The sequence below is a fragment of the Cryptomeria japonica genome, chromosome 11, assembly GCF_030272615.1.
Source record: "Cryptomeria japonica chromosome 11, Sugi_1.0, whole genome shotgun sequence".
Lineage (NCBI taxonomy): Eukaryota > Viridiplantae > Streptophyta > Pinopsida > Cupressales > Cupressaceae > Cryptomeria > Cryptomeria japonica.
The window spans coordinates 722,710,044-722,723,649 of NC_081415.1; the positions used below are offsets into that span (position 1 = coordinate 722,710,044).

Genomic DNA, 13,606 nt, shown 5'->3' on the forward strand with positions numbered 1-13,606 from the left:
TATATTCTTTCCTCTTCACGGGAAAGAAACAACAATTTTAAAAGAAATAATAACAGCAACTTAAAACAAAACCAAGAGAGGAAATGAAGTTTCCTGAAAGCACAAAGACTTCCATCACCTCCTCTGGGGTGGGAAAACAGCAACTGAGCGCAAAGTCCCGACTGCAAGTGATATTGCTTGAAAGTGACTTGGAGGAGACTTGATTAGAGACTTGCGTGAGAAGAGTTGAAAACCCGTGTGCATTCATATACGCATAAAGCAAGACAAAATCTCACTTGTAATCGGGTCTCTAAGACCCGATTACAAGTGGATCACAATGAACTTGTAATCGGGTCTGCAAGACCCGACTACAAGTTAGCTACAACTTGAAAGCAAAACGTGTGGGAAAAACACTCGGAAATAACTTGCATGCATCCCCTCAAAACCTGATTGCCAGATGCAGAAGATTTGAGACACGCAAATGGAAGAATAGAACCTTGGAAAGAGGAGACACATCTCTTACTTGCAGTAGGAACTCAAAGGCCCGATTGCAAGTAGATGTTACATACAAAACCGCGAACTTGACTTCGAGCACCACAAACCTGAAATGCATCTTTAAAGACAAAGAAAACTCTTTTTATCACTTACATTAGGGTCTATGATGACCGATTGCAAGTAAATAAAATGAATTCTATGAAATGCGTTCCAACAAAAGGCGAAAACCGACTGAAGAGGAGAAAGGATCAGGAGAACATTGGCACACAAAACGCGAAAACTGAAATGCCAAAACCCTTATATCAAAACAACAAAATAACAAAACAAAAGGACATATCTGAAGAGGAGAAATCTGCCTAACCAAAAATGCGACTAGGAATAAGCAATGAATCTTGGGAATGAACCTCTCAAAGACTCTTATATTCGATTTGGAAAGGAAGACTCCTTCTAGAATGCAATCTCCTCATACATAAATGCAACCTCTTTGCCAAGAAAAACGGACTAAGAAAGAAAAGGGAAAGGCGTAATAACTCTTTGAGCTTCCCAAGCAAGAACTTGTAGTTGGGTCTTGAACCTCCAATTACAAGTTAAATAGAGATTACTTTTACTTGCAAGAAAGACTTGCTATCAGGTTTAAAACATCCAACTTCAAGTTAGACTATCACTAAAATATAAAGTTAAAATGAATCGGTTTTCTAACCTAGGATGACAAGTAAATAAAGTTAATATTTAAAAACAAAGAATCCACTTGCAATCGGGTCTTAGAGACCCAATTACAAGTTAGAGTCTATCTTGTAATTGCAATAACAAGACCCCTCTCTTACTTGCAATCTATGCCTTCAAACCCGAAATGCACTAAAGAAGACAAAACACACAAACAACAAACAACTGAAAAACGAAAAAGAAAGCCAAAACTCTGCACAAATGACTAAGCATGAGAAAAGGCCAAAATTTTACATTGGAATGCATGCATTTAGAGAAGCAATAATATGAATTTTTGAGGAAATATTCGTAAGGGTTAAATTGGCAACTTGCAACTCTATAATCATTTTCCTTGGGAGGGAACTTATGTCATTCCCACCTACATTTTCAAGAGCCAAATACGTGCTCAACATTATTGGTGACTTGTCACAACGAATATGTATGCTTTCTCAAGTACAAGAGTGAGGTTCCCACTAATAACAAGACCTTACAAGTGTTTGTGGAGAAGCAATTTGATCCTTCTATTAGTTAGTTACACACAAATAAAGGGGGATATGTGAACCAAGTATTTCAGGATTTCTATAGTGTGCATGGTATTCAGCGTCAACACACAATTTCTTACACTCAGCAATGTAATAGTATGGCTAAGAGATAGAACACAACCTAAGGCCAATTGTATAATTCAATCCAAGCATATGGCACCCATTTTTTGAGCTAGCGCAATCAATTATGCTAAGTACATTTGGAAATGAACTATATGCCCCACAAGGTAATGCAAAATATGGCTCTTAAGGAGGCTTAGAGCCATGTCAAGCCTAACGTATCTTTTTTCAAAGTATTTGGTAGTGAGGCTTGGGCATTCATTCTAGATGGTCAGCATAAGACTATGCAGAATAGTCAAACTTTGATTTTTATTAGCTATTGTGATGATGTGAAGTTTTTTAAACCTGTCACTCGAGATGTCTTCTTTGAACAAGATGATTAGTTTGATGTACACTTCACACAAATGGATACTCCATTGCCTACTTCTCTCTTACTTCCTACTCCATTTCTTGAGGGCTCTTTGCTTCTTAAAGAAGAGGAAGATGATAGTTTTGATCCACCACCTCTTGGTACACAATTTTTGCTCCTTTGGGCCAACACTACTCTTAAGGAGGTTGGACCTTTGGGTTATAATCCTACAAATTCTAGCCAAAATCTTTCACAAATAGCAAGTGTCAATCTTTTCATTCATGCTCTTTCAAATGATCCTCAAATCTTTTTAGATGCCACAAGTATTCATGAGTCAGACAATGGAATGGCAAAGGAGTATTCATACATGGGATCTTGTGACTCTTCCCAAGGGAAGAAAGTTTGATTCCATGTAAGTGGATCTACAAAACCAAATATGCAGCAAATGGGTCCATTGACAAGTACAAAACATGTCTTGTGGCTAAGTAGTTCTCATGGGTTGAGGACATTGATTATTTTGAAAAATTTCCTCATGTTGCCAAAATAGATTCTATTCATCTTGCACTTTCTCTTGTTGCATCACACGAATGATTAATTTATCAAATGAATGTAAAGAGTTCCTTCTTGCATGGTAACCTTCATGACAGTATCTATATGGAGCAACCTCCATCCATGCTTTGTGTAGGATTCTTCACTTGTTTGCAAGCTTCGCAATTCAATTTGATCTCACACAATCCTCTGAGGCTTCATATGAGAAGATGGATAGATTCTTGCTTGCTTCTTGTTTCTTGCACTACCATTCTAATCCAACTTTTTACACTCAAAGGCATGGAGAGGATCATTTGATACATGTTTTGTATGTGGATAACTTGATTCTCACAGATATGATTCAAGGTGTTTGATGTGCATTGATATGGTGGTTGGATATAATTGATCTCAAGCTTCTGCATTTCTTTCTTTGTCTTCGAGTTCTTCAATATGCCAAGGGGATTTATAATTTTTCAAAAGCATGCTCTTGATTTGCTATAACGATTTAGCATTGCTGATTGCAAGCCTATCCCCACTCCATTTCATTAATGTCACACCATCTACCAATTGCACTACACCCATAGTTGATGCCGCATTGTATCAACAGTTGGTTGGCAATCTTTTATACTTGACAGTTGACACATAGTCATCCTAATATTTCCCTTGTGTTCGTCTTATTGCTTTATTAGAATGGTACGATACAACTACAAATATTATAATCACAATCATAGTTCACAGACTCTAACACAGAGAGTACTTGGCAAGCCCAAAAAATTTGACTCGGCAAAAACTCAGCAAATACTCAACAAAAACTCAACAACTTAGAAAGAACTAAAAGTTAAAATTTCTTAACAAAATACATTTTTTGCAAAATTCAATTACAAAATGTATTAAATTAAAAAATAATATCTCAAAAGAGAAATTGCATGGATTTATAGCCTAAAAAACATGTGAAAGATGCATTTTAACCAGCGTTTTACCCATGTTGGTGTTTTTACCCATGTTTTTCGTATGTCTATAAAAACTCGCGAGTTAAACTTGTAAGAACTCACGGAGCAAAAAAAACAGAGAGTGCTCGGCAACTCGAAGCGTACTCACAAAGTTTGCAAAGCATGCTCAATATTATCTTGTGCTTATATTAATATTGTTCAATAATACATAATACATATTGAAAGGGCTTGCATCTCTTATATTGTAGGAGAGCTCCTATAACCACTTCTTTACATAGATATTCAAGAGAAATAATTTCAAACAAACCATACCAAATACTCATAAGTACTAACAAACTAACAAATGACTTTTGTATGCATCCTAAAAGATAACAAACTGAGCTGCAGGAAAATGAATGATGTAATAATCCTCACACACACCCCTTCATTACATCGTTCTCCAAATGGGGATAGGTGGACTAACAACACTTGATCAACACATTTAGTAGTCCATCAAACAACACAAGGTAAGAGTAGGGACATAAACATCTAATTGTGACAAGTAATAGTGGAACTCGCCTCACTATGCTTCGTTAGTAGGACTAACCATATTGGACATTTATCCAAGGATAAGGACAAACACTTCCATCCAAAGTCATACAACAAATTGGGATAGGAACAAACATTTCCATCCAATCACCAATTATGGGCAAGGGCACATACTTTTGTTCACAATAATTATCGTAAAGGACAAACACATCAAACATAATCACTCAACATATGTAATTGGGGACAAACACGTCCAATCAGAAACAACCAACAATTGTGATTAGGAACAAACACATCCAACCACTACATAAAATTTATGAGGACTAAGTCCACATTGTCGCGTATGCAACCATTGCTATAGATCACAAACAATATAAGACAATTTAACTTTGCCACCTAAGAACCAATCTTTGCGCTACTCATTTTGGAACAAATAGTTTCACCACTAATACAATTTTGCAATCTCATCATTAATGACTAACAAGATCGTTAGAGTCGCCGATGGACACAATCCTCCGAGATCACTTGCAAAGCCAAAAGATGCATTCCACAAGAGAGCAGCAAGAGCAAAATATTGCTTGATTATAGGCACAATGGATTACATTGATGTTGGACTTCAAAATGGACATATGATGCCTTGCTTATATAGGCAAGATTGACTAATCATTTTGGAACAATATAATTTTGCCACTAATACAATTTTGCAACCTCATCATTAATGACTAACAAGAGTGTTAGAGTCGCCAATGGACTCAATCCTCCAAGATCACTTGCAAAACCAAAAGACGCATTCCACAAGAGAGCAGCAATAGAAAAATATTGCCTGATTATAGGCACAATGGATTACATTGATGTTGGACTTCAAAATGGACATATGATGCCTTGCTTATATAGGCAAGGTTGAGAGATAGGCAAGATTGTAATAGGTGTCTTAATCCTATATAATGAGACAACTAAAATGACATGTTAAATGACCTATGACAAAAGAAGTAAATGAGATAAGATCCCATGACAACTAAGACTTCTAGATTGATTCCTAGGTCCCTAAGTAAATTGAACATGTGAGAAAGGGGCCTCAACGCATGAACATGTGTGAAAAGGGCCTCACTAATGTCCAGTTAAATAATGTACCTTATTCACACTACAAAGGGTTAAATCAAAAAAGGAAAAACACTTGTTCACATCAACAAAAAAGACATCGTTTGTCCTCCAATGCCTTCATCCTCCAATAGGTTTGCTACTTAGTAAATATGGATTTCAGCCTTAATTTTAGAATGCCACCCCCTTAAGATGGATGTTGTCTACAAGTGAAGTGTATCCAATTACAATTTGAGCTTTTTTTTCTTTTTTTATGAGACTTCTATATTTTAACAAACATGATTTTGATGACACAACAATTAATGACTCGTGCATTGAAGAAGGAAAAATAGACCCTATTCTAAACAAAATGATACAACTTGACTTTGACTTTCTTTGAAAACATATAATATTTTTATTGGACCTTAGACTATGAGATAAAATATTTATACAAGAACTATTAAGACATTTTTTAGACACTAAATTGGCGATAGCTAGACAATAACAACCTACCACTATTAAAACTTAACTTCAATCTAAAAGCATTAGACACTCAATATACAAACATAAACTTCACAGCTAATTTAAATGACTTGATTCAATGCTATTCAACTTTAATTTCTAATATAGCTATAAGTTATAATTAGAAATTATATCAACTAAAACACAAATTGACACGTGTTGAAGATGGACAAGCACGGTTTTGATGGCATGCAACAATTCTGTAAGCGTGGAGGTGATGGTTGGAGACAGCACTAGCAGTAGAAGCTAATAGGGATGCTTTCATTTTGAGTCCCGCTTGATAGGTGTGTCCATAAAAGAATGAGATAGTATCTCACAGAAAACGGTTACTATAGTGTATAGAAGACATGGATGTCCTTACAAGCCAGTTGCACTATTTCACCATATGCAACAAAAAAGTCTCCAACCCAATCAATTTATATTTACTAGTGTACTCCTAGTTTGTACACCATGATTTAAAGGCTTATCATCAATAGGTACTACTTTGCAGCTGGAGGTGTTGAGAAAACTCAAACTCTTATTCAAGTTAATTAAACAAAATGACACTTCTATTGCAACACAGCTTGGCAAGTAGGATCCTCAACCCTAAGCTTATCTGTTCTTGAAATCATGAGGATTCATGGTCTTTTCCTCTATCTGTTATTCGAGTGCCAGCAGTAGCAAACAAGAAACAAGAAGTTGTGGCTTGGCCTTCCCCTATCTGTGTTATGTGTCAAGTGCCTAAGGGCCTGATAAAATATGAAATGTGAAACAAATGTTGATTTTCCTTTGCCTTTGGCAATAGGAGGCATCAATTTAGTCGTATGGTGACATTAGGATATCCTACCCGCTAAAGAGTTCTCCTGCAATAGGGACATATCTCAAACAAGTCTGCATGTCTCCAATAAAGTAACCATTTCTGACAAAAGTATACTACCCCTAGGTATATTTCTTTCTGTGTTACTTGTGCTATAAAGAATATTAGAATAGATGACACATTGGTTTACCAACATCAAAGGAAAGGGAGATTTAACATAGATAGCATCTTGCAGCTTTTCCGCAATCTTTGGTATTCGTTGTTCAATTAAAATTTCTGATTATTACATGAAAGACTAATTTGAGGGCAGACAAATAAATCAGTTAAAAGGTGACCAATCAGGTTGCCTGTCTGAACAAAACTAACACATACCACTAATAAGACAGGCATGTTCATAATCATTTATGATGGGTGCTATTTACCTCTGTTCAATGATCTTTCAAGAACAGAAACAATATCAGAAAGAGATGACCTCATGTCAGGCTTCTTAAAACACATTGTCAAAGTTTGAGAACTATCTTACATCTATTTCATGCACGGGATTGTTCTTCAAAACTTGTTAAGCACAAAAAGGAAAACTGCTGATTGATAATATTAACTCTGTCCAGTAATTGGCAACTGGCAATGAAGTTCTATCTTACATTTATTTCATTCATGGGATATTATTCTTCAAACTTGTTAAGCAAGAAAATGAGAAATGCTGCTTGACAATATTAACTGTGTCAAGTAATTGGTAACCGGTACTGGAGTTCTATCCAGGTATTGCTTAACACAGTTTAAGTCGGCATTATTTACAAAATATAGAATTAAATATCAACAAATAAAATGTTCCAAATGACAGTAGTTTAGAAACCTCTTATCAGTACTATATATAAGTAAAATATGTAAACTATTTTTGCTTTCACATTATTCAACCATATGAAAAAGGATAAAGACGAATTCTTCCATGATAGCTTCTAGACACAAGAACTATGTTACTGAGAATTGGCAGAAACCAGGCCAATTCAGGGTATGAAACATCCAAGAATTGGATGCTAAAATGATGCAACTGTGGGTTCAGGTAGGGTTTGCATTTTCCCCATTGGAATCATTTCAACTCAATAACTGAAACACCCTGAAGATTTGATCATTGACATGCGGTTTTCACAACAATTCCAGATTAGACAAAGTGTTTTTGTGGCAATCACAACAAAAGGCAAAAATTTGACGCATTTCATTTGCTTAAAACCCTAAACACTGGTCAATTTTTTTATGAGTTATGGCATTACAAATTCAAACCTTTACAAACTCCTCCTACATGTCATGTAATTAGTCATGGATCTGCCTGCCTTTTTGTAATTAATAGGGGAACCACCAAAAAAACTCTTTCACAACAGGAAATTCAAGACAATAATCATTCTCACTATTGTGACCCACTTAAGGCATGAAATTATCTTGTTTGGCATCTTTTAAGAATTTTAGAAAATACCTGCTATCACGTGATAAGTATTGCATTATGAGTCAAATTAGGCTTCCGCCCAGTTAGACAGACCAACACAAGACCAAAGAACAACATTCCATCTCATTGTAAGACAATCTTTGGAAATGGGTGTAATGTCCCCTCTTTTAATAGGATTTCATTATAAATAATAATAATAAAATTAAAATACAAAAGAATAAAAAATTAAAAATAAGATTAAAATTAAAATTTAATTAAGTTTAATAAATGGTCAAAAGGCATGAAATGAAAAGTTGCGACTCCCTCAAACATGAGATATAAAAGGGAGAAGAGAACCTCATTTGAAAGGAGGATGGGGGAGGAAGAAGAAAGAAGGGAGCATGTGAAGCAAGGCAGGATTAATGGAAGTAGAAAGGAATGGGCAGAAATGGAGTGTTGTAACTTTTTCAAAGGGTGATAATTATTAAAGGTTGTGACCCTTGCAAAGGGCAGATATGATGAAGAGGTATGACTCTCCCTCACACAGGAAGATATAAAGGGGAGAAGATTTCATTTGAAGAATACATCCAAGGGAGATCAACTTGGGGAATAGAACATAAGCATTGTAATGAATAATCAGAAGTGCAGATCTAATTTGAATAATAAGACACCAATGAGGAGACAAGACCCGTTTGAATGGATATCTCTTTCCAAAGATATGTGTATCCTCACTGAGATATGAAGGTATAAAAAGAGTAAGCAATTAATGAAAGAAAAACACACAAGCACAATCACACCAAAGAAGACATTCAGCAGATCGAAAAAGAAATAATTCTGATAAAGGAAATGGAGGAATTTTAGATCGAACCTCTAGTCATCCAACAGCAAATACATCAAAGGAATTAATCTTCAGACCAGGCATAAAAAAGCAGTCTGATATTATTTTCAGATCTGCCCTTCTCAGTGCTCTATACTCTCACAACCACTTGTGGTATATATATACATGTTGCTTATGCATAATAGATAATGATTAAGTGTATGATTATATAATAGAATATAAGATATGCTTGAATATCTGAAATCCCTCTTGTGGGATAAGGCCTGAGGAGTAAGATGTAGGTGGCGAACGGGCTCGTAAGGAGGCCGTCCTAGTAGGACCATTGCGGCCTACAACCAAGAGGGCACTTACAAAGTCAAGTAATCCCCTTACAACCTCCCCCCAATCCTACAAGAGGGCATGTATCTTCAAGAAGATAAGACATAAATGGGGAAAGCAGGTACAAGCTGCCAAGCAAGCAAGAGGGTTGTGGTAGACATCCCTTCGTGCTTGGTGTAGAAATGGCTTCAGGCAGACCCTTCATGTCTCTTCCTCCAAACTTTAATGTGCTTAGTAGTATTATTAGTAATCTATGATTATGATTGATTTGACTAATCCTAACGATTAAGCATATATATGTGTATATTTGCATATGTTGTCATGTTGTGATTGCAAATTTCTAATCCAAGATCGCATTATTTAAAGAGATATTTACTTGGAAAGAAGTAACCCTAACCCTAATTTGTTGCATTTGTGATCCTAGGGCAAATTCTATGGCGAATTAGGAAGGGGACATTACAATGGGACATGCAATGAAAATGTTAAATTTACAAGTTCAAAACATAACTTCACAAAGGTTAGGGCATTATGATATTCTTTTAATTTATTTACATCATAAAATGTTAATAATGATGGTGATGTTAATATTGAACAAGACACATTATTAATTGTATTGTTTTTACATTGAACAATTAAAATTTATCATGACATTTGAGTTTGACGAATTGATATGGAATTAGTGTAGTGTAATTTAAAATTTGTAACATTTATAATAGCTTTGTTTAGCATATATATGATATGTGATATTTTGAACTCTATTCCTGTTTTTTGGCTGTAAATATGTATATATTTATGACTTTTAAATGTTTTTGCTATTGACATACTCAGCCCCCAAAAATATTGGTTTACCTACATGCCTGTGCCTGATTTTGATTCAGTCAGTACAAGAACAAGGACTTCACAAAAAAATTCTTTCAAAGAACTTGATTTGAAAAAGTAATGATTATTTGCTTAGTATTCTTTAGTTGTTCTTCCTAGGCTACAATCTAAAGTAAAACATAATATTTTGGATTTTAAGAAATGCCAAGATATTTGACTAAAATTCAAGAATGTGAACCTATGTTCCACCAAGTACATTTAAAGGAACGAAGTAGGCATTGGAACGCAAAAAGGATGCCTAAAAACGTACCCAAGATTGTATGGATGATCTTTGAATGGGAAATAGAAAGAGCCAGAGGCATAAGAGAGAGAGGGGGGGACAGATCGACATGGAACGTGATTATGTAATTAGTTCCAAAAAATCCAAATCCATTGTATTTATTTTGTTGTTGAAACAAGTTTCAATAAACTGATAAATCCAAACACAGCATTCTTAATCTCTCTTACAGTAGAAATGAATATAAAAAGGACAAGAAATACTTGTTCCTTTTGTCTTATGGTGCAACTGTGAATGTCTCCAAATAGTATAATAACTTGAACAGTTGTTAACAACTCATAAAACAGATCAAGACATGTAACTAACAATATCATGTTGAGCAGCAGCAGCCCGTGCTTCATTGCGATGCTTCTCAATACTAAGAACATGTGCTTCCAACTGCTGCCGTAATTCCTGCACATCAATTACAAAAAGTAAATTTTAAATATTATGACAATAAAGGGCACTGGATTCAAAATCTGATGACATTACTAATGCAAGATTACACTTGGGCAATCAAGTTCGAGAGACAAACAAGAAAAAGGAATATCACCTCATTTGATCTCTGCAATCTTCTGACGTCATCTAGTGAAACAGGACCCTCAGGACCCCCAATGCCAAGGCCCTTTATTCTCTTTCCATCACCAACAATATCTTCTCCAAATATATCTGCATATAAAGAATCAAAAATTCACTACAGACTAACTCATTGTTGGTAAAACTCAAACCAGCATCATGGTTGGCACGCAATTAAAACCATAGTTGAAAAACTCCGCGAGTACTTGCAGGACTTGCAAGTACTCGCGGGTCATTTGCTCAGCCTAGTCACTCGCAGAAAGACTCGCAGACATAAAAACCCAACGTATTTAAATGTAAAATTAATACTATAAGACATGAATTTTTAATACTATGATGTTAAATTAATACTATTATGACTTAAATAGTTTTCTATTAATATATGTTTATTCTAATATAATTAAAAAATTAAATTTATATAAATGTGTGTTTTTGAAGAATATTTAAAAAAATATACTTTCAAATGTTCGATAAAGTTGCCAAGTTTTTGCAAGTCCCGAGTTTTTTAAATATTTTGTGCTTGCTGAGTCATTGCCGAGCCCGAGTTTTTCAACTATGATTAAAACCATTGACTTCTATGATAGGTATAGGCTATGACTTAATTTAATTATTCGGGTACCATCTTGTGAATGTCGTCATCTCCTATTATCCCTCAGGCTTCTATCAAAATGCCACACAACTCGACAGACCTATCAAAGAGTATCTACTTGTTTGAAAACTTGTTCTATGGTTATCCAGTTTTAAAATAAATTCTCCTTCAATCAATTTTTTTGTACCTCTTTAAAAATCATGGCTCTTGCTTTACTAATTCATTTTATTTCAACTTCATATTTTCTCTTCCAATATTGGTTTTTCATTATTTAATATTTCCCTTGTATAATTATGACTGTGCAGGCATAATTTTCTCCATTGAACTATTAACTATATATTTAAAACTCTCTGAAGTTGCAATCCATAAAAGTAGAAAATTACCAGACATTTACAAACAACTACTGACACCCACTTCAGGTACACAAAAGTCTCCACTATTCTGCATGAGTTGAATGTCATTAATATAAAAGGCAATAAATGTCTGCAATTCTACATTTCATATAAGAAGAATGCATGTAGCAACCAAAAAATCAAAATATCAATTTACTTTTTGGAACTTTTGGGAACCTAATCACAAATCAACTACCGCATTCATCTTTTTTTTTTTTTTGAAAAAGGTAAAATATTATATATTGATATGAGAGGAAAGGATTACATCAAAAGAATGCCTTGTAAATAAACATGGGCTCTCAATACCAGATCAAAGGACAAATACAAATTATGATTTTCCAGGAGGTGTTTAAAAGTTAAAACAGAACATGTAGGAGCCTTTCTTTGAAATTTAAAAATTTTGAACCTTGTTGCCATGAAACCTACACAGAAATTTCCTTTACCCAATTTCAGGTGTTAGCTTCTTTGGATTTTACAATGTCGCTCCTCTCTCGTCTTCTTTCAGCTAAGTTAGACTTTCAATCATCATCCTCTATGTTAGACAGACCCCTTGTTCCTAGTCATTGCCCTATTAATGTTTTCGTTCTATCGGATCCTTTTTGTCTTGTCCATATTTTTTAGTATTTTACCCTTTCTTTTTTACTCTCCTCCTAACTTACTTTGTTTTGCCTCCAAGTGTTTGTTCCTCTGGTGATTATCAGATTATTCACACCTATCTAGAAACAACCATTTCTATATAAATAATAATTTAATAGTTATCAGATTATTAACTGTTGAAATGGTATATGCTTTATAAAAAATATAATAAGCATAAGGTTTATAACCTTATATTAGAACAATATATATATGTTATAAGGGTATGACCCCTCATAACATTATGTTCTATTTCTCCTCTAAGCATGTCTCCGTTGGACATCTATAAAGTTGGATTAGGTCAATGCCATTGATAAATGGAAGTCTATGCCCACTTGGGTTGCCTCAGTTGTCACTCAAACAAGAATTTACACGTCTACAAAGCAAGGATCAAGACAATTTTGCCAATGCTAAAGCTAGGGATGGGGATGGTTGTCAATGCTTAAATTTCGTCTACTCAAATCAGGGGCCACTGTACTTACTAAGTATACACTCTCCTTAACCATTTTCAAAAAACATACTATGCACATTTCTAGCCTGAATCTTTTTATATATTTTTATTAATATATACTGTCATCCCCGAAAATGGCCCATGGACTGTCATTCCCATCCCAGAAAAGTCATTGAACATAGTGTTAAACATATGAGAAAAGCTACTGAACAATAGAATGCTCTAGAAGATATCCACACCATCCTCCTCTTTGAAAATACTAGATAACAGACTGCTGATATGATTCAAAGATGTGTTGATATGCCTCTTGTATCAAAGAGGGCCACCAATGCAAGATTTTCCCCTAAGGTTTAGCATCCCATAAAAATTGCTTTTATTAATGCACTCACAGTTCCAAAGTAATTTGGACTAGTATCATAGCCTATTGATAGTATAACGGCCGTAACAAACTGTGACCAGCGAAGTTCAAAGTTCATTGGCTCGGACCCTATAAGATCAGGGAGGTCGGGAAGAATGGAGCAGTAAAGCTATCTGCCTTGGACGACAACCCAATCAGAGACCCGGTGAATGGTTTGAAACTGAAAGTTTATTGAGAACGAAACAAACCTGTGATAGCGATCAACATGTTGTGATATGCCACAAGAGGAGATTGGACCATCGGGCAGAGTAGGGAAGTGGAAGAAGACCCGAAGGTGAAAGCAGAGCCCTATCGTCAGGATGAAGATTGGG

The 13,606-nt window shown here is 35.1% G+C and overlaps 1 protein-coding gene across 3 annotated transcripts in view; it reads right to left on the reverse strand.

The window, feature by feature from the left end:
• The window catches only part of LOC131061262 (uncharacterized), a 97,984-nt gene that overhangs the window by 47,615 nt on the left and 36,763 nt on the right, over positions 1–13,606 (reverse strand). For all 3 annotated transcript variants that reach the window (XR_009110520.2, XM_057994833.2, XM_057994832.2), the window contains exons 5-6: positions 10,790–10,905; positions 10,564–10,650 (exon numbers count right to left, since the gene is read on the reverse strand). Coding sequence is in view for 2 of the 3 variants with exons in the window: in XM_057994833.2 (XP_057850816.1) it covers positions 10,564–10,650; positions 10,790–10,905 (203 nt within the window). In the remaining variant the exon portion in view is untranslated. The remainder of the gene's footprint in view (positions 1–10,563; positions 10,651–10,789; positions 10,906–13,606) is intronic.